The sequence below is a fragment of the Rhinolophus hipposideros genome, assembly GCF_964194185.1.
Source record: "Rhinolophus hipposideros genome assembly, contig: SUPER_9_unloc_3, whole genome shotgun sequence".
Classification (NCBI taxonomy): Eukaryota; Metazoa; Chordata; class Mammalia; order Chiroptera; family Rhinolophidae; genus Rhinolophus; species Rhinolophus hipposideros.
The window spans coordinates 92,144-110,028 of NW_027669495.1; the positions used below are offsets into that span (position 1 = coordinate 92,144).

The following is a 17,885-nucleotide window of genomic DNA, read 5'->3' on the forward strand; positions in this document are numbered from 1 at the left end:
ACAACACTAAGAGGAAGTAAAGTTAAAAAACAATTGTCATGGTAGCAACTGAGGCTAACTTGGGTAAACGTCAAAATTCAAATGACCATTTGAAAACGCTGGAAAAATCTTCCAGTGTGATAATTGACCTCTGGTAACGCTATTAAGTACAGGGATTTTAAACTGGGACATTTAGGCTATGGAACAAACGGAGAACCATCTTAGTGAAGTCACCAATTTAAAATCTCATTTTCTTATTCCTGTGAATACCTTTTCTCAAACACCGATACCAACAATGACATCACATTATTTATGTCAAATCCTTCAATTAAATTTGTAACAAAAAAAAGGAATGAGAAAGAGAAGACTGCAAGCATGTCACATGTCCTTGCGTACTCCTGCGCAAAATTAAATTGGTATTACAAAGTGTACCTGGTCCGAAGAGTTGCACCAAATCCATTCCTACAGCTTTGTTAGGAACAGGATCTTCCAATTCAATGCTCGGCTGAAGGGGTTAGGAAACAAGATGATTAGTAACTAATGGACACTTCATGCAATCTCTAGCTAACAATTCAGGATAACAATATTAACGTTATAAACTCCAAGAAAAGGACTTTTTGAAAAATAGGTATTTAAGCAAATATTAGGTTGGTACAAATGATATTGCAGTTTGTGCAATTTTTTAAAACCTTTTAAACTGCAATTACTTTTGCAGCGAACTAAATACCTTGAAAAGTGTACTTCCTATACTTTGAAATATTTCTAATGATACATTCTTTTTGTTTGTTTTTTTAGTGTTAAAACAAGATACTTGACCGACATGGTAAGAAACCTTGGTGTATGTCCTGTGGAGTCTAAACAGAACATATTAGAACCTACTTCATCTAGGTCAACAAGTGCTTGGCAAAACCAAACTCTTATTTGATAAAAATTTTGATAGGAAAAGTGGTTAAACAGAATGACAAAGGTGTAAGAAAAACCTTTCTTTAAGTTATATTTAAATAAATAATAGGAAAATGTTATATATAGTTATGCAACTTTTCAAAAAGTTTAATAAGATCTAATCAGGGTAAAATAAGAACATTTATATGTTAACCATCTCAAATGTACCAGGCATCTGCCATGCACAGTTTATTTCTTATCCACACAAACAACAAATATAAAAATGGTTTGATGGTGGTTGACCCTCTTCCTGCTTCCTGACCATTCCAAGACACTAGAATAAAATGATGAACCCACAGGATCCATTGCTGTCCCTGCCCAGCAGGTTTCGCTCCTAGACCTTCACATGACTGGCTCCTTCTCATGCTTCACGTGGCAGTATCCCACACAGACATTTACTTCAGGTCAAAACACTGAGCTCGCACCAATAGAGCCTCAAGTACCGAAACACTACACATCAACAGGGTATCGCCTATCACAGTCTCCTGAAGTTTAGCATCCCCCAGATTAGAAATCCACATGCCCCTTCTAACTTTTCCACTCTGTTCTTCACACTACAGCCATTTGATTGTCCTTCAGGTTTACAAAAAGTGTCCCCACCATTTGGTAAGTCACTACCACCCACTGTGATCATTGATTTTACATTTCTATAGCTCCCTTTACACTTCACAAAGTGTTTTCACATTTGTTACCACATTAGTTCATTTCACACCCTGAAAGGTAGGCATAAGTACCTTTATGATGAATGAGGTCACTGACATCCAACAGGTTAAAAAGAAGTTTCCCCCAGATCCCACAGCTACTAAGTGACCTATCCAGGGTTCTAGTGTGTTCTTATCGTCAAACACAGTGTCTACACCAGTAGGCAGCAGCTGCCTATATCAGAAGATCACACTCCTCCTGTCTCTTTTCACAGCTGTCATCTCACATTGGCTCATCATTACTTTGTACTTCTATTACTACAAGCATGGTTGCCATCAAGATACTCAATGCATGCTATTTTAACTGAACAGGACAGTTGTTGTGTATTAAAGCAGCACTCGGCCGATTGTTGTTAGTATAATCCTGCACAGTATTACTATTAACAATGCTCTTCCTTCCCTGGAAAAGTTCCTTGCAGATCTATTGGAGAATACAAATACAATAATACTTGCATGTAGCAGGCATTATCTTTTCAAATTCCAAGGTATAAAAAACCCTAAATTCCAAATTCTTTCTTTCTGAATCTCATTAGGACATTTACACAACCGTAAAAACCACAGAAGCATGCATTTGGGCATACTTCAAGCTGGAATGATTCTTTAGCTTTTAGGTAAACTTAACTTCAGAACCCAACTGATTCCTTATGACTTGGAAGCCTTCTCGTTTTATACTATTCTACACCGACCGCCTTCAGTGACCCATGCAAGTTAGCCAAGCTGTACTATGCAGTCTCATTATATTCAGCACATATGTATTTTATTAATTATAGGCTATACCATAATAAAATAATTTAGGTGGGGAAATGCAGAGGTAAGAAAGTATAGTCAAACCATACCTTTTATGTTTTAACATCACCGGATGGTGACATTTAAAATAATAATGATAAAAATAATAGTAGTGAATGACAGTACCTCAGAATCCCAACATAATTTTTCAGCTTCTTCTTTCAATCTTAATGCCGATGTTTTAACTATAAAACGTCACAGAACATTAATGTGAACATATATTTCTATGCATTTTAAATACACATCCAAGTCATGAATATTTCCATAAAAGTAACAGCAGAAAAGAATTTCAGGGGGTCGAAGCATTTGCAAGAAGAAGCAGTTGTTAGTAATGGGGATACTTTTGCAAAAAAGATAGGAACAAATGCTTATAAGAAATGAAAATCACAGTTGGATCTACACGTGTTAGATTTGTGTATAGCAGCACTTAAGCTAGAAAGAATTCATAGATAGTCACTAAATTATCACTTGTATTATTTTGGTGTGCTCCATCAACACAAGTCAAGATATCAGTTTTTGTTTGCTCTTGTGGAGCACTTTCAATAATATCCACACCTTTTTCTCTTTTTCCAATTGGCGGCTTGGTTGCTTCTTTCTATTAAAAAAAAGAAAAGAAAAACCCAACTTCAGAAAACATCATATTCATTTACTCATTCACTCGCTCACTCAGTCCTTCAGTCAGTAAGACAACAAACCGCTATCATAGCCATCAAATCACAGGCATAGACCCAGGGGAAGCTGGAAATAGAAATGAAAGACTTTGTCCTATATTCTAGTAGAGGTCGATATACTATAATTTGTGAAAACAATCAGAACAGAAAAGTACCGCTCTCCAGTCCTACACCTCAGATCAATAAAGTATAGTACGGGCACAAAAGAAACAACAATCAGTTGTACCACATGCTGCAAAAACAGGGCTGCATCTTGAAAGACATACGAGGTGCGGAGGGAAACCATGAAGGGGAGTCCAGAAAGGGCAGCGGGCGCAAAAGCCTGCGTATGAAACAACATATTGTAAGTGAGGGCAGAAGAAGAATGGGGTAAGCCTGGAACTCTGAGAATGGGATGGAGAGACAACTGCAGAATCAGAACCAAATCAAAGAAGGCACGTGTCATGCTAGCAGATGAATTCTACCCTCACGTCATGGGGAGTCACTCAGTAAACAGAGGTTTGCATCATCACAATTCTAGTTTACAACAGCCACTCGGGCACCATTTATGATATTGAGGAGTTCCATTTCTTTCTAGGAGCCTATCCATCAGCCTGTCTTGCTTCACGACATAGCGCCTCGCAGCTGCCTACAAACTCACAAACGCAGCTACCAACAACAGGTCACTTTGTACCTTCCCCTAGTGGCTCCCGGTTGGGCACAAGCAGCAGCTGATCTGGGCCTGCCAGACAGCCCCTCACAAGAGCCCCAAATCCAACACACCTTGGGACCAGCTTCAAGTGACACCAGAACATGACCAAATTAGCTTCACAAATGACAAAGCCAAGCCATGGACTGAGCAGACACCGGAGCCCTGCTACAGCCGATCTCACTCTGCGAGGTCAGCCCACACACAGGGGTTCATCTACTGTCGTCACAGCCAGTCGTCCTGAGGGTCAATTCCACACCCAGATGTGCCAACAGCAATAAGGCTCAAGTACAACAGGAGGGCACACATCACCCACATGAGCTTCTGGAACACAAGGCTCAGGTAACTGGGGCCTGTACCACTGGGCGCCACACGACACCTGGTATATAAGGCAATACTGTCCAGATGAGGAGAATTAGAAGATCCACATAAACACTGAAACAAACACAGAGAGGAAGTGAAAAAAGAAGAGAGAAAGAAATTTTTCTCTAATGAAAGACCAGGAAAAAAAAACTAGAGAAAGAACTAAACCTAATGGAGACAAGTTATTTACCAGACACACAGTTCAAAATACTACTTCTAAGGATGTCAATGAACTTTGGGGAAAAGTAGATAAACGTTGTAACACATCAACAGAGACAGCAAACCTAAAAAATGGACATGGAAATCATTAACGAAAGTCGACTATGAAAAATACAACATCTGAAATGAGTAATTAATAGATGGAATCAGCACCAGATTTGGTTGAAGCAGACGTTCAAATCAGTGATTTGGAAGACAAGGGAGCAGAAAACACACAATCAGAACAGAAGAAAAAGATATGAAAAATGATTATGTGTCAAAAAGAACGAGAGAGAGAAGGCTTTAAGGGACTTCTGGGACAAGATAAAGTGTAACAGCACTCGTAAGGCTATCAAAAGGAGAAGAGAGAGACAGAAAGGAATTGAAAACCTATTTGAATAAATAATGACGGAAATCTTCCCTAACCTGTTGAAGGATACGCAAGAGTAGGAAACACACAGAGCTCCAAACAAAATAAAGCAAACAGGCCCAGACCAAGACATACCAGAATTAAAACACCAAAGGGTAAAGACACAGAGAGATATTAAAACCAGCAAGAGAAAAGCAGTTAGGTACATACAAGGGAGCTTGCATAAGACTGTCAGGTGATCTCTCAAAAGTAAATCCGAAGGACAGAGGAATGGGGAAGAAATATAGAAATGTGATGAAACGCAATAATTTACAACCAAGAGCACTGTATCCAGCAAGGCTCTCATTTCGAATCAAACGAGAGGAAAAGAGCTTGCCAGAGAAAAAGGAGGTGTTGCAGTTCAGCACCAGGAAACCACTATCACAAGAAATGTAAAACCACGACTAGAAAAAAAAGGAGGATGAGGAGAAGGAGGAGAAAGAGCAGGAGGGGGAGAAGTGAATAAGAAAATGCCAATAACTACGTACCTACAAATAATTACTTTAAATGTAAATAGATTAAATGCTCCAGAAAAGACATAAGGTAGCTGAATGGTTAAGAATGCAAGACCCATACACACGACAATCAAACTACAAACTTTCTTCACCGCAAAGGAAACCAACAACAACATGAAGTCACGACGGGAAGAATGGAGAAAATATTTGCCACTGATATATTTGATAAAGAGTTGACATCCAAAACATATAAGGAACTCATAAACCTTAACACCAAAAGACGAACAATGCAATTACAAAATGAGAAGAGTACCTGAATAGACTTTTCTCCAAAGGGGTCACACATATAGCCAAGAGACATACGAAAACATGCTCCGTGTCACTAATCATCAGAGCAATGCAAATTAAAAATACAATGAGCTACCACCTCACAACTGTCAGAATGTCCATGATCCATGAATCAACAAGCAACAAGTGTTGGTGAGGATATGAAAAAAAACGGAGTCCTCGTGCACTGTTGGTGAGACTGCAAATCCAGGCAGACAATGGAAAACAATATGGAAGTTCCTCAAAAATTTAGAAATAGAACTACCATGTGGCACAGCAGTCCCTCTTCTGGGTTTTCCTCCACAGAAATCCAAAACACTAATTTGAAAACAACATGCATTTCTATGGTCGTTGCCACATTATTTTTTTTTTATTGTTTGCCGCATTATTTTCAATAGTCCAGATAAGAAAGTAACCAAAAAATCCATCATCTTGGAGAAAGAAGAAGATGGACATATATATATAACAAAATGCTACTTGTCTGTAATGAAGAATAAATACTTATCGTTTGTGACACATGTGTGGACCTAGAAGGTATTATTCTAAGTGAAAAAAGTCAGACAGAGAAAGACAAATACCACATGATTTCACTTATTGGTTATGTCCAAAAAAAAAAAAATAAATGAACAGAGAAAAGGGAAACAAACTCATAGGAGCAGAGAACGAACTGATCCTTGCCCGGTTCGAGGATTGTTAAGGGAATGATTGAAATGGAAACAACACTAAGAAGTATAAAGTGGCAGATATAAAATAGTCGTGAAGATGTCAAGTACAGCACAAAGAATACAGTAAATAGGATTGTAATAACGAAGTACGGTGTCAGGGATACCACACTAATCGGGGTACCAGTTTGCACATTATATAAATGCCTAATCACGATGCTGTACACCTGAGGCTCACATCATATTGAATGTCAGCTGTAACAGAAATGAAAAATTTTACATTTAAAAAACAAAACTAAAAACTTTCTGAAACTTGACATTTGACTATATGGTTTTTAAGAATCTCTGCTTTTGACCAGAGTAAAGAAAGGATCCTATCTTTTATAGACACGGCTCCTTTCTTTACTTTGGTCAATGCATCATGGACATGGGCATAGAATCTCACGGACATATTTTTATAGGGAGCAGCCAAGAGCATCATCAGCTTTGGAGCCAAGTGGATTTTGCATCAAACCCTCAAACTTCTCCCTGGCTACTGCAAGTCATGCTGCCTAGACTGTCTTGGTCTCCATTTACTTATCTCTGAAGATGAAGATTCCCTTCCTTCACAAAGCTATTCTGAGGATTAACTCACATCGTGCTGGTTACAGAATAGGTCCAGAACAAGTGTTGATTTGACTATGGAGTATTTCACCATATCAGTGAAAAGAAAATCTGTGTCGCTCTTGCTTATACAGGCCAGGGCCCATGCATCAATACCACATAATCAAACAGGCCATTAAAACACTAATCAAGAGATCAAAAAAAATGGCGGCGTGAGGTGAGCCTCTGTAACGCTCCCCTGGAATTTACAACGAATCTGACAACAATAACTCCACAAAGGACTCCTTGCACAGCAGACAGGCAAGACGAAGAGGCCGACTACTGAATTCACCTCCAGGTGGGTGAATCGCGCGAGCGGGGGAGGAGGGAGAGGAGAAGTGCGGAGACGAAGCCGCGCGGGCGCAGGACGCAGACCTAGCTCAGTGCTCGGAGCCCGCTGCTCCCGGATCCTCCGCAGCTGCGGGAGCGGGAAGGACTCGGACTGCTAGGGCTCCGCTTACGGCCCACAGGGCTGAGGGGGCAGCATATAGCACAGCTGAACACAATGCTCTCTCACGGCAGACCTCGGAGCAAAGACTGAGGGAAGAGGGCTGAAATCGGTGGTTTAAGACCTCACTGCCGAGCGGAGAACGGAAGCCTTAGGCACAGAGACTAGCTGCCCCCTCCCTACCCTCCCAGAGCTCGCCCTGCCCCCACCTGCCCGGTGCTAGAAGCATTAAAGTAGCAGTGTCGGATCAAAGGACAGAATATTTGCTGCTCTGAGAACTGTGGACCGCAGACACAGATTCGCAGCTCAACTAGTTCTGGCAAAGGGGAGGGAGCTGTGGAAGCAGGACTGGCTGTGGTGGTGGTCGCCGCCATTGCTCTGGGCCACTTCTCACAACTCACCCCGCCCCTGGCCCCACCTATCTGGGCGGATCCCTGCGGGAGTAAACAGAACTGCTGAAACATACGGGCTCTGAATCTGGTGCAGAAAGAGCTTTGGAACTCCAAAAGCTCTTCGCATACCTATCAACCTGTTGCAGAAGACACTCCTGTAGATGTCTAGGAAGATGTGGGGACAAAACCCCAAAAAGCAGTTTCCAGGCTCTCGGCCTCACATAGAAAGGTGCTGGCTCGGGTAGTAAATGGCCATCAACTGTGATCAGATGCCAGCAGCTGTGGCTAGTTGGCCGTCAGCTGTAACCCGTAGGCCATTGGCCACTAATATAACGGCTGTGGCTACGCTAGCAGGAAATGGAATGGGGGCTAGCAAGAAGATGGTGGCTGGCAAGCGCGGACTGCTGTTAGGCAGATTATGTAGATCCTGCTTCCTGTGTCTCCAGCCCAGCCGCCAGCGAGAATATATTGGTTTTACTCCCCTATCTATGGCTCCGTGGGTGTTCCTTTTTGGCCTTACCGTGTCCTGCGCTCTTGGGCGGGGAGTAGGAGCTGAGACCCTGCACGACAAATGGCGCAGTGAGCAGGGTTCCCTGCGTGACACATGGCGTAGTCGGCAGGATACGGTGCTGGCCAAAGCTTTCCGAAGGGCAGTGGAGCAGTTTGTGCGTATGAAAGCTCAGTCTGAGGAAGACCAGGAGGAGCAGCTGCCGGAGAGCTCGATTCCCGTGGAGGGGTGGAAAGACGTGGATGGTTCCCCAACCAGCAGAGGCCGGAGAAAGCAGAGAAAGCGAAGGTCGTTGCTGCCCTGTGGGCTGGGAACTGCTTGCTGAGGCAGCCTGGATGCCGGACTTGTCCCAGGAGGAAACGCTTGCTGAGTCCTCCTTGGGACATGAGGGTGAGGTCAAGGTCATCCCTCACCCCCAGGACAGCCCTGGCGAATGACTATGGACTATGGGGAATTGCCTTCTATCCCTAATTTAATGGACGCTTGACTGTTTGGGAACATACCATCATGTAGTGGGACTGGTTGATGTTTGCTTTTGTGTCTTGACTGGCCGCCATTGATAATATGTAAGCACCTTGATGTGAGCCGCTGTTGTTCCAGCACGGTACCCCGAGAGGCACAGAGAGAGAGTGGCAGTGCCCTGAGAGCCCTGGCTGTGTCCAGGAAGTCTGGCTGTGTCCAGAGAGAGTGGCAGTGCCCTGAGGCCCTGGCTGTGTCCAGGAAGTCTGGCTGTGTCCAGAGAGTGGCAGTGCCCTGAGAGGCCCTGGCTGTGTCCAGGAAGTCTGGCTGTGCCCAGAGAGAGTGGCAGTGCCCTGAGGCCCTGGCTGAGTCCAGGAAGTCTGGCTGTGTCCAGAGAGAGTGGCAGTGCCCTGAGAAACTCTGGCTGTGCCCGGGGAGACAGGTGGTACCCTAAGAAGCCCAGGAAGTCTGGCTGTGACCAGAAGTACTGTGGTGGTCCCCTGAGAAAACCTGGCTGTGCCCGGGGAGACAGGTGGTACCCTAAGAAGCCCAGGATGTCTGGCTGTGCCCAGAAGTACTGGTGGTGCCCTGAGAAACCCTGGCTGTGCCCAGAGAGCCTGGCTGTGTTCAGGATAGTGCATTCACCTCCAGGCTCCTTGCACAGGGCCCCTCGCAGAAGACGCTTGTCGCGTAGATTGTGAGGCGAGACCCTGTAGGGGTGGAGTGTGGGGACAAAACCCCAAAAAGCAGTTTCCAGGCTCTCGGCCTCACATAGAAAGGTGCTGGCTCGGGTAGTAAATGGCCATCAACTGTGATCAGATGCCAGCAGCTGTGGCTAGTTGGCCGTCAGCTGTAACCCGTAGGCCATTGGCCACTAATATAACGGCTGTGGCTACGCTAGCAGGAAATGGAATGGGGGCTAGCAAGAAGATGGTGGCTGGCAAGCGCGGACTGCTGTTAGGCAGATTATGTAGATCCTGCTTCCTGTGTCTCCAGCCCAGCCGCCAGCGAGAATATATTGGTTTTACTCCCCTATCTATGGCTCCGTGGGTGTTCCTTTTTGGCCTTACCGTGTCCTGCGCTCTTGGGCGGGGAGTAGGAGCTGAGACCCTGCACGACAAATGGCGCAGTGAGCAGGGTTCCCTGCGCGACAGAAGAGAAATAGTAAATCAGTGATTGCCATGAATAACCAAGGCAACAAGATAGCTCAGAAAGAAAGTGAAAAGTCTCCAGAAAAGGAACTTAGAGATATGGACCTTTGTGATTTAAATGACAGAGAATTCAAGATCGCAATTCTGAAAAAACTGAACGAGATGCAAGAAAACACAGAAAGGCAGTTTAATGAACTCAGAAACACAATCAAAGAACACCATGAGCATTTTACAAAAGAGATTGAAATCTTGAAAAAGAACCAAATAGAATTTCTGGAGATTAAGAACTCAATAGAAGAAATTAACAATAAAATATCCAGCTTAGGTAGTAGAGTTGACCAGATGGAGGAAAGAATCAGTGACATCGAAGATAGGAACCTGGAATTTACACAGAGGGAAGAAGAAAGAGACTTGAGACTTAAAAGAAATGAAAGAACTCTACAAGAACTTTCTGACTCCATCAGAAAGAGCAATATAAGAATAATGGGCATACCAGAAGGAGAAGAAAGAGGGAAGGGAACAGAGAATATATTCAAACAAATCGTCGATGAGAACTTCCCAAAGTTGTGGACAGAACTGGATCCTCGAATCCAAGAAGCAAATAGAACACCCAATTACCTCAATCCCAACAGGCCTTCACCAAGGCACATTGTATTGAAGCTGTCTAAAATCAATGACAAAGAAAGAATCCTCAAGGCAGCCAGGGAAAAGAAGACGGTAACTTACAAAGGAAAGCCCATTAGATTATCATCAGATTTTTCAGCAGAAACTCTACAAGCTAGGAGGGAATGGAACCAAATATTCAAACTATTGAAAGAGAGAAATCATGAGCCAAGAATAATATATCCAGCAAAGATCTCTTTTAGATATGAAGGAGGAATAAAGACCTTTCCAGACATCCAGAAGCTGAGGGAATTTTCTAATACACAACCTGCACTACAAGAAATACTAAAGGAGGCTATTAGACCACCATCAACAGGGACAACTTGTGGCAACCGAAACATAAAAAGGGGGAGCGTAAAGGCCTGAACTGGAATATGGGAATAGAGAAAGTAAGCGTACTGAAGAAACTGGAATACTCTAAATATCAAACTTTCTTTTACATAAACTCAAGGGTAACCACTCAAAAAACATCCAATCTGAAATATATACTGTAATAAAAGAAGAAACAGAGGGAAACATCATAGAATACCACCACACAGAAATAACAGACAACAACAAAAAGGCAAAGAAACAATGGAGACACAGCCTTACCAGAAAACTAAAGACAGAATGATAGGAAATCCTCACATATCAATAATCACCCTAAATGTAAATGGACTGAACTCACCAATAAAGAGACACAGAGTAGCAGATTGGATCAAAAAACTAAACCCAACCATATGCTGCCTACAAGAGACACATCTCAGCTACAAGGACAAGCATAGACTCAAAGTGAAAGGGTGGAAATTGACACGCCAAGCAAATGGTACCCAGAGAAAATCAGGTGTAGCCATAATGATTTCCGATGAAACAGACTTCAGGGTGAAAAAGATAACAAGAGACAAAGATGGACATTTCATAATGGTAAAGGGGACTATACAACAAGAAGACATAACAGTCATCAATATTTATGCCCCCAATCAGGGAGCACCGAAATATACCAAGCAACTACTAACAGAACTAAAGGGAGAAATTGACCAAAACACAATTATACTAGGGGACTTAAATACATCATTGACAGCTATGGATAGATCATCCAAACAGAAGATAAATAACGAAATCGCAGCCCTAAATGACACATTAGATGAATTGGACATCATTGACATATATAGAGCACTTCATCCTAAAACATCAGACTATACATTCTTTTCTAGTGTACATGGAACATTCTGAAGGATAGACCATATATTGGGACACAAAATCAGCCTCAGCAAATTTAAGAAGATTGAAATCATACCAAGCATATTCTCTGATCACAAAGCTTTGAAATTGGATATCAACTGCAAAAAGAAAGCAGGAAAAAACACAAATACATGGAGATTAAACAACATACTATTAAAGAACGACTGGGTCAAAGAAGAAATTAGAGGAGAGCTCAAAAGATACATAGAAACAAATGACAATGAAAATACATCCTACCAAAATTTTTGGGATGCCGCGAAAGCAGTTTTAAGAGGGAAATTTATATCATTACAGGCCTATCTCAAGAAACAAGAAAAATCCCAAATAAATAACCTCATGTTACACCTTAAAAAACTAGAAAAAGAAGAACAAGCGAAACCCAAGGTCAGCAGAAGAAAGGAAATAACAAAAATCAGAGCAGAACTAAATGAAATAGAGAACAAAAAGACAATAGAAAAAATTAATGTGACAAAAAGCTGGTTCTTTGAAAAGATTAACAAAATCGACAAACCCTTGGCTAGACTCACTAAGATAAAAAGAGAGAAGACACTAATTAACAAAATCAGAAGTGAAAAAGGGGAAGTTATCGCGGACACCACAGAAATACAAAGGATTATCCAAGAATACTATGAAGGACTATATGCCACCAAATTTAATAACTTAGAAGAAATGGACAAGTTCTTAGAAACATATAGCCTTCCAAGGCTGAATCATGAAGAACTGGAAAATCTTAACAGGCCGATCACCAGTAACGAAATTGAATCAGTCATCAAAAACCTTCCCAAAATCAAAAGTCCTGGACCAGATGGCTTCACCAGTGAATTCTACCAAACCTTCAAAGAGGATCTAATACCAATCCTGCTCAAACTCTTCCAAAAAATTGAAGAAGAGTCAGTACTCCCTAACTCATTTTATGAGGCCAACATTACCCTGATACCAAAACCTGGTAAGGACAACACAAAAAAAGAAAACTACAGACCTATATCTCTGATGAATACAGATGCTAAAATGCTAAAGAAAATTCTAGGAAATCGAATACAACAATGCATTAAAAAGATTATTCATCACGACCAAGTGGGGTTCATCCCCGGGGCACAAGGATGGTTCAACATTCGCAAATCCATCAATGTGATACATCACATAAACAAAATAAAGGACAAAAATCATATGATTCTATCAATTGATGCAGAAAAAGCATTTGATAAGGTACAACATCCATTTATGATTAAAACACTTATTAAAATTGGTATAGAAGGAAAATACCTCAACATAATAAAGGCCATATACGACAAGCCCTCAGCTAATCTCATAATTAATGGTGAAAAGCTGAAGCCCTTTGCTCTACGTTCAGGAACACGACAAGGATGTCCCCTATCACCTCTGCTTTTCAACATAGTGTTGGAAGTCCTCGCCAGAGCTATCAGGCAAGAGAAAGAAATAAAAGGCATCCAAATTGGGAATGAAGAAGTTAAATTGTCACTCTTTGCAGATGACATGATGCTATATATAGAAAACCCTAAAGACTCCACCGAAAAGCTATTAGAAACAATCAATGAATACAGTAAAGTTGCTGGCTACAAAATCAACGTACAAAAGTCTATTGCTTTCTTATATACCAACAATGAAATCTCAGAAAAAGAGATAGAAAAAAACAATTCCTTTTGCAATTGCAGCAAAAAGAATAAAATACCTAGGAATAAACTTAACCAAGGATGTGAAGGATTTATATGCTGAAAACTATAAGACATTTTTGAAAGAAATTGAAGAAGACACAAAGAAATGGAAAGACATTCCGTGCTCATGGATTGGAAGAATCAACATAGTTAAAATGGCCATATTACCCAGAGCCATATACAGATTTAATGCAATCCCCATTAAAATCCCAATGGCATTTTTTAAAGAAATAGAACAAAAAATCATCAGATTTGTTTGGAACCACAAAAGACCCCGAATAGCCATAGCAATATTAAAAAAAAAGAACAATACTGGAGGTATCACACTCCCTGATTTTTCCTTGTACTACAGGGCTACAATAATCAAAACAGCTTGGTATTGGCGGAAAAACAGACACATAGACCAATGGAATAGAATTGAGAACCCAGAAATAAAACCACATAAATATGGACAGATAATTTTTGACAAAGAAGCTAAAAACATACAATGGAGAAAAGACAGCCTCTTCAATAAATGGTGCTGGCAGAATTGGATAGCTACGTGCAAAAGAATGAAACTGGACTGCTATCTGTCACCATGTACCAAAACTAATTCAAAATGGATCAAAGACTTAAGCATAAGACCTGACACAATAAACTGCATTGAAGAAAACATAGGTACTAAACTTATGGACCTTGGGTTCAAAGAGCATTTTATGAATTTGACTCCAAAGGCAATGGAAGTAAAAACTAAAATAAACAAATGGGATTATATGAAACTGAAAAGCTTCTGCACAGCAAAAGAAACTATTGACAAAATAATGAGGCAACCAACTGAATGGGAGAAGATTTTCGCAAACAGTTCCTCTGATAAGGGGCGAATATCCAAAATATACAAGGAACTCATGAAACTCAACAACAAAAAAACAAACAACCCAATTGAAAAATGGGCAGAGGACCTGAAGAGACAATTCTCCAAAGAGGATATACAAATGGCAAATAGACATATGAAAAAATGCTCAACATCGCTAATCATCTGAGAAATGCAAATGAAAACCACAATGAGATATCACCTCACCCCAGTCAGAATGGCTTTCATCAACAAAACAAATAGTAACAAGTGTTGGAGGGGCTGTGGAGAAAAAGGAACTCTCATACACTGTTGGTGGGAATGCCGACTGGTGCAGCCGCTATGGAAGGCAGTGTGGAGGTCCCTCAAGAAATTACGAATAGAATTACCATATGACCCAGCAATCGCTCTCCTGGGTATCTACCCCAAAAATATAAAAGCATCTCTCTATAGAGACACGTGTACTCCAAGGTTCATTGCAGCTTTGTTTACGGTGGCCAAGACATGGAAACAACCAAAATGTCCTTCGATAGATGAATGGATAAAGAAGTTGTGGTACATATACACAATGGAATACTATTCGGCGTTAAGGAAAGATGATATAGGAGCATTTGTGACAACATGGATGGATCTCGAGAGAATAATGCTAAGTGAAATAAGTCAGACAGAAAAAGCAGAGAACCCTATGATTTCACTGATATGTGGTATATAAACCAAAAAGAACAAGACAAACAAATGAGAAACAAAAACTCATAGACACAGACAATAATTCAGTGGTTACCAGAGGGTAAGGGGGTGGGGGGTGGGTGATGAGGGTAAAGGGGATCAAATATATGGTGATGGAAGGAGAACTGACTCTGGGTGGTGAACACGCAATGGGATTTATAGACGATGTAATACAGAATTGTACAGCTGAAATGAATGTAAATTTACTAACAATTGTCACCCCAATAAAATTAATTAAAAAAAAAAACAAACACTAAACAAACAAAAAAAAGAATCTCTGCTTTTCAAATTGGTTATTATTTTATGCAACACATGTACTCTTCAATTAGATGAAGACACTTAAATATATTCACAATGCAATGATTTAGATCATAGTGCAATCCTTTTGTAATATGGGTTTTGAGATGGAGAACGTGAATTCGAAACTTTCAAAACTCTACTATTATTTTAGTCTAAATGATGAACCTAATATCCTGGAAACTAATATAAAACAATATGGAATGTCCACGGACTGTAAGCGAAAAAGAAAATGGAGAAAACACTTCCTCCTAACAAGTATACCATACCAACATACAAAGTGTAAAAAAATAAAACTATATGTCTTATGCTATATAGTTTTATAACTGAAAGCTACCAGGAAGATTTCATGACTGTTACAATGAGTACCGGAATCCATTAAAGATTCCATTTAGGCACGAGTATGATAAAAGTCAGGCTGGTATAACGTAAAAGTCACATTAAAAATCCTTACCCTTAACCAAATTGCATATCTCCGTCACTGTGGGAAAACTCCCTATAGAATTTTACTATCACTATACATATCCCAGCCCCTTCTTTTTCTCAGCTCCCATCTTCGATACTTACTAAAGTTAAAAGAACAACAACAAAACAATGAAGCGTCAAATGGTCATATGTTATAAAATGTTTCACACTGACCAATTTTCCATAACAAACATAAAACAATGATAGGTGGAACACTACCAAATTTTACAACTCGGTGCTACACAAAACTAAATTAAGAGCACAACAGTTAATTTCACACAGGAGCCTTTTACCTTGGTACCAACATCGAAGAGTCCATCGTCTGACGAAGACCATGAATCATCACTGCCATGTTTCCAGGAAAGACTTCGGGGAAAGATACACAAAAGAAACAAGTGAATTCATTTCTTTACAAAAGCAGCAACAACAACAACAAAAGGAGTAAAATTCAGCTATCTGCATATGAAATGAAGTTTCTTTATATGATTAAAATTTAGATGATGTTCTAGAAAAGCGATCAGTTATCTATTTCTGAATGCACCACTCCCAACTCGTGCACGAGTTAATGAAGATACACTCTAAGTTTCCATAACAAAGAATGACAGCCAATATGTTGGCAACACCTGAAAGTACCTTGTTTTCACCAAAAGTCCCCAGGGCTGAATTGAAAACGCAATTAATAGCTGACAAGAGGAACCTGAACTGGGACAAAAGCAATGACCTAAACCAAGGTAGAACGATACACTGAGCCTTCTCCACGGTCTGTCCCTGGTTCAAAGATTAATCTGTGTGGGTCAAAAACGGCAGTCTTGCGTCTTTAACGTAGAAAGCAGTTATTAAATTGACCCCATTCCTTCCTTTCACCCTGAAACATTACAGTGAGGTCCCTGAAATGTGTGAAATGTTTGCAAGTTACACGTACAAAAGTCAAAGAACAAATAATGTATGTTGTTAGCCTCCCCACTCTCCGATCACTTGTCCGCACAGCTTCCTGGCAATCTCCAACCTTGAAAACTTCAGCCTACGAAGGCATAGAGACTCCTGAAACAAGGTTGGGCTCAAATGACCCACAGTAGGACTTTTCTATTTCCCTGTTCCTGGAAAATAAGCTCAATGGAGCCTCAGTCATCCACTCCCAACACAGGCATGTTACCACCTACCCAACTCCATTACTGTTTTCACAATCAGTCCTCCCTCTGCCCAACCCTCCATCTCCCTGGGAAGGACATCAGCCCGTTGGGAAAAGAGGTGGAGGTGACGAGACACCTGCCGTGGGCCATAGATCTATGTAGTTCAGCAATCTCCAGTGCCTTTGGACTCGAGGGGACCCCCTCTGTAATTTCGGGTGCAGGTGGATGATACCACATTCCTACTTGCTATTAAGAGAATGTTTCCAGAGGCTCAAAGGTTTAATATGTTTTCATACAACCTTAAATTTTGCTGGTTCCTCCAATTCAACAAACGAAAAAGCAGCAACCTGTTCAGATACCCTTGAACCCCTTACTTTAATCTGCTTCTTTAGACAACTACCAACATCCGGTGTCCTTCTTGCTTGTAATTTCTCTTTACCTTGTCATACCCTACTCTTCTGATCTCTTTTCCCTTATCTGATCTCTGATCTCTATTCTAAAAGCTTTATTCCTATTCCAACCCAGTGTTGGTCCTATTGAGACTTGGATTCCCCTGCTAATTCCATTCTTATCCTCTTCCACTGCATTCACTAGACCTTTCCATAATTAAACCCTCACCCAAAGGATGATAAAGAAGGAAGTGTGCTGGGCTTAGAAACCTACACTTAATCTCATTTCATCACTCACTATACTCAAATAAGTCACTTTAATCTCTTGGGGCTCAAACTCCTCATGTGATCAACTACTTGACCAAAACATTAATGGCAGCATGAAGTACTAGGGGGTGTTTTGAATAATTAATTGCTAACATTCCTTTAACACCTGGAATTCTATGTACTTTTGATTCTGTCAAGAAAAATGGAGAACACTTAGCTGGCAGAAGTGGAAAAAAATAACACAACAACGGCAACAATAATACCCCGAGAATGCAGAGAAAAAGGGGAAAAATCAAGAAAACTCATGGAAGAGGGAAGAAAGACTCTGGAAAAAGAGAAAAAACTTCCTAGAACAAGGGAAAGGTATTAGCCAGAAGGGAAACACAGGCTGGGAAGTCAGTCAGTAGAGGAATCAATTAGAAATATCATCTCAATTTGTGCTGC

The 17,885-nt window shown here is 40.9% G+C and overlaps 1 protein-coding gene across 4 annotated transcripts in view; it reads right to left on the reverse strand.

Moving 5' to 3' along the window:
- Nucleotides 1-17,885, reverse strand: part of LOC308502955 (uncharacterized protein) — a 92,940-nt gene that overhangs the window by 45,852 nt on the left and 29,203 nt on the right. For all 4 annotated transcript variants that reach the window (XM_081080764.1, XM_081080762.1, XM_081080763.1 and 1 more), the window contains exons 9-12: nucleotides 15,949-16,021; nucleotides 2,964-3,003; nucleotides 2,535-2,593; nucleotides 412-484 (exon numbers count right to left, since the gene is read on the reverse strand). In XM_081080764.1, the coding sequence (XP_080936890.1) occupies nucleotides 412-484; nucleotides 2,535-2,593; nucleotides 2,964-3,003; nucleotides 15,949-16,021 (245 nt within the window). The remainder of the gene's footprint in view (nucleotides 1-411; nucleotides 485-2,534; nucleotides 2,594-2,963; nucleotides 3,004-15,948; nucleotides 16,022-17,885) is intronic.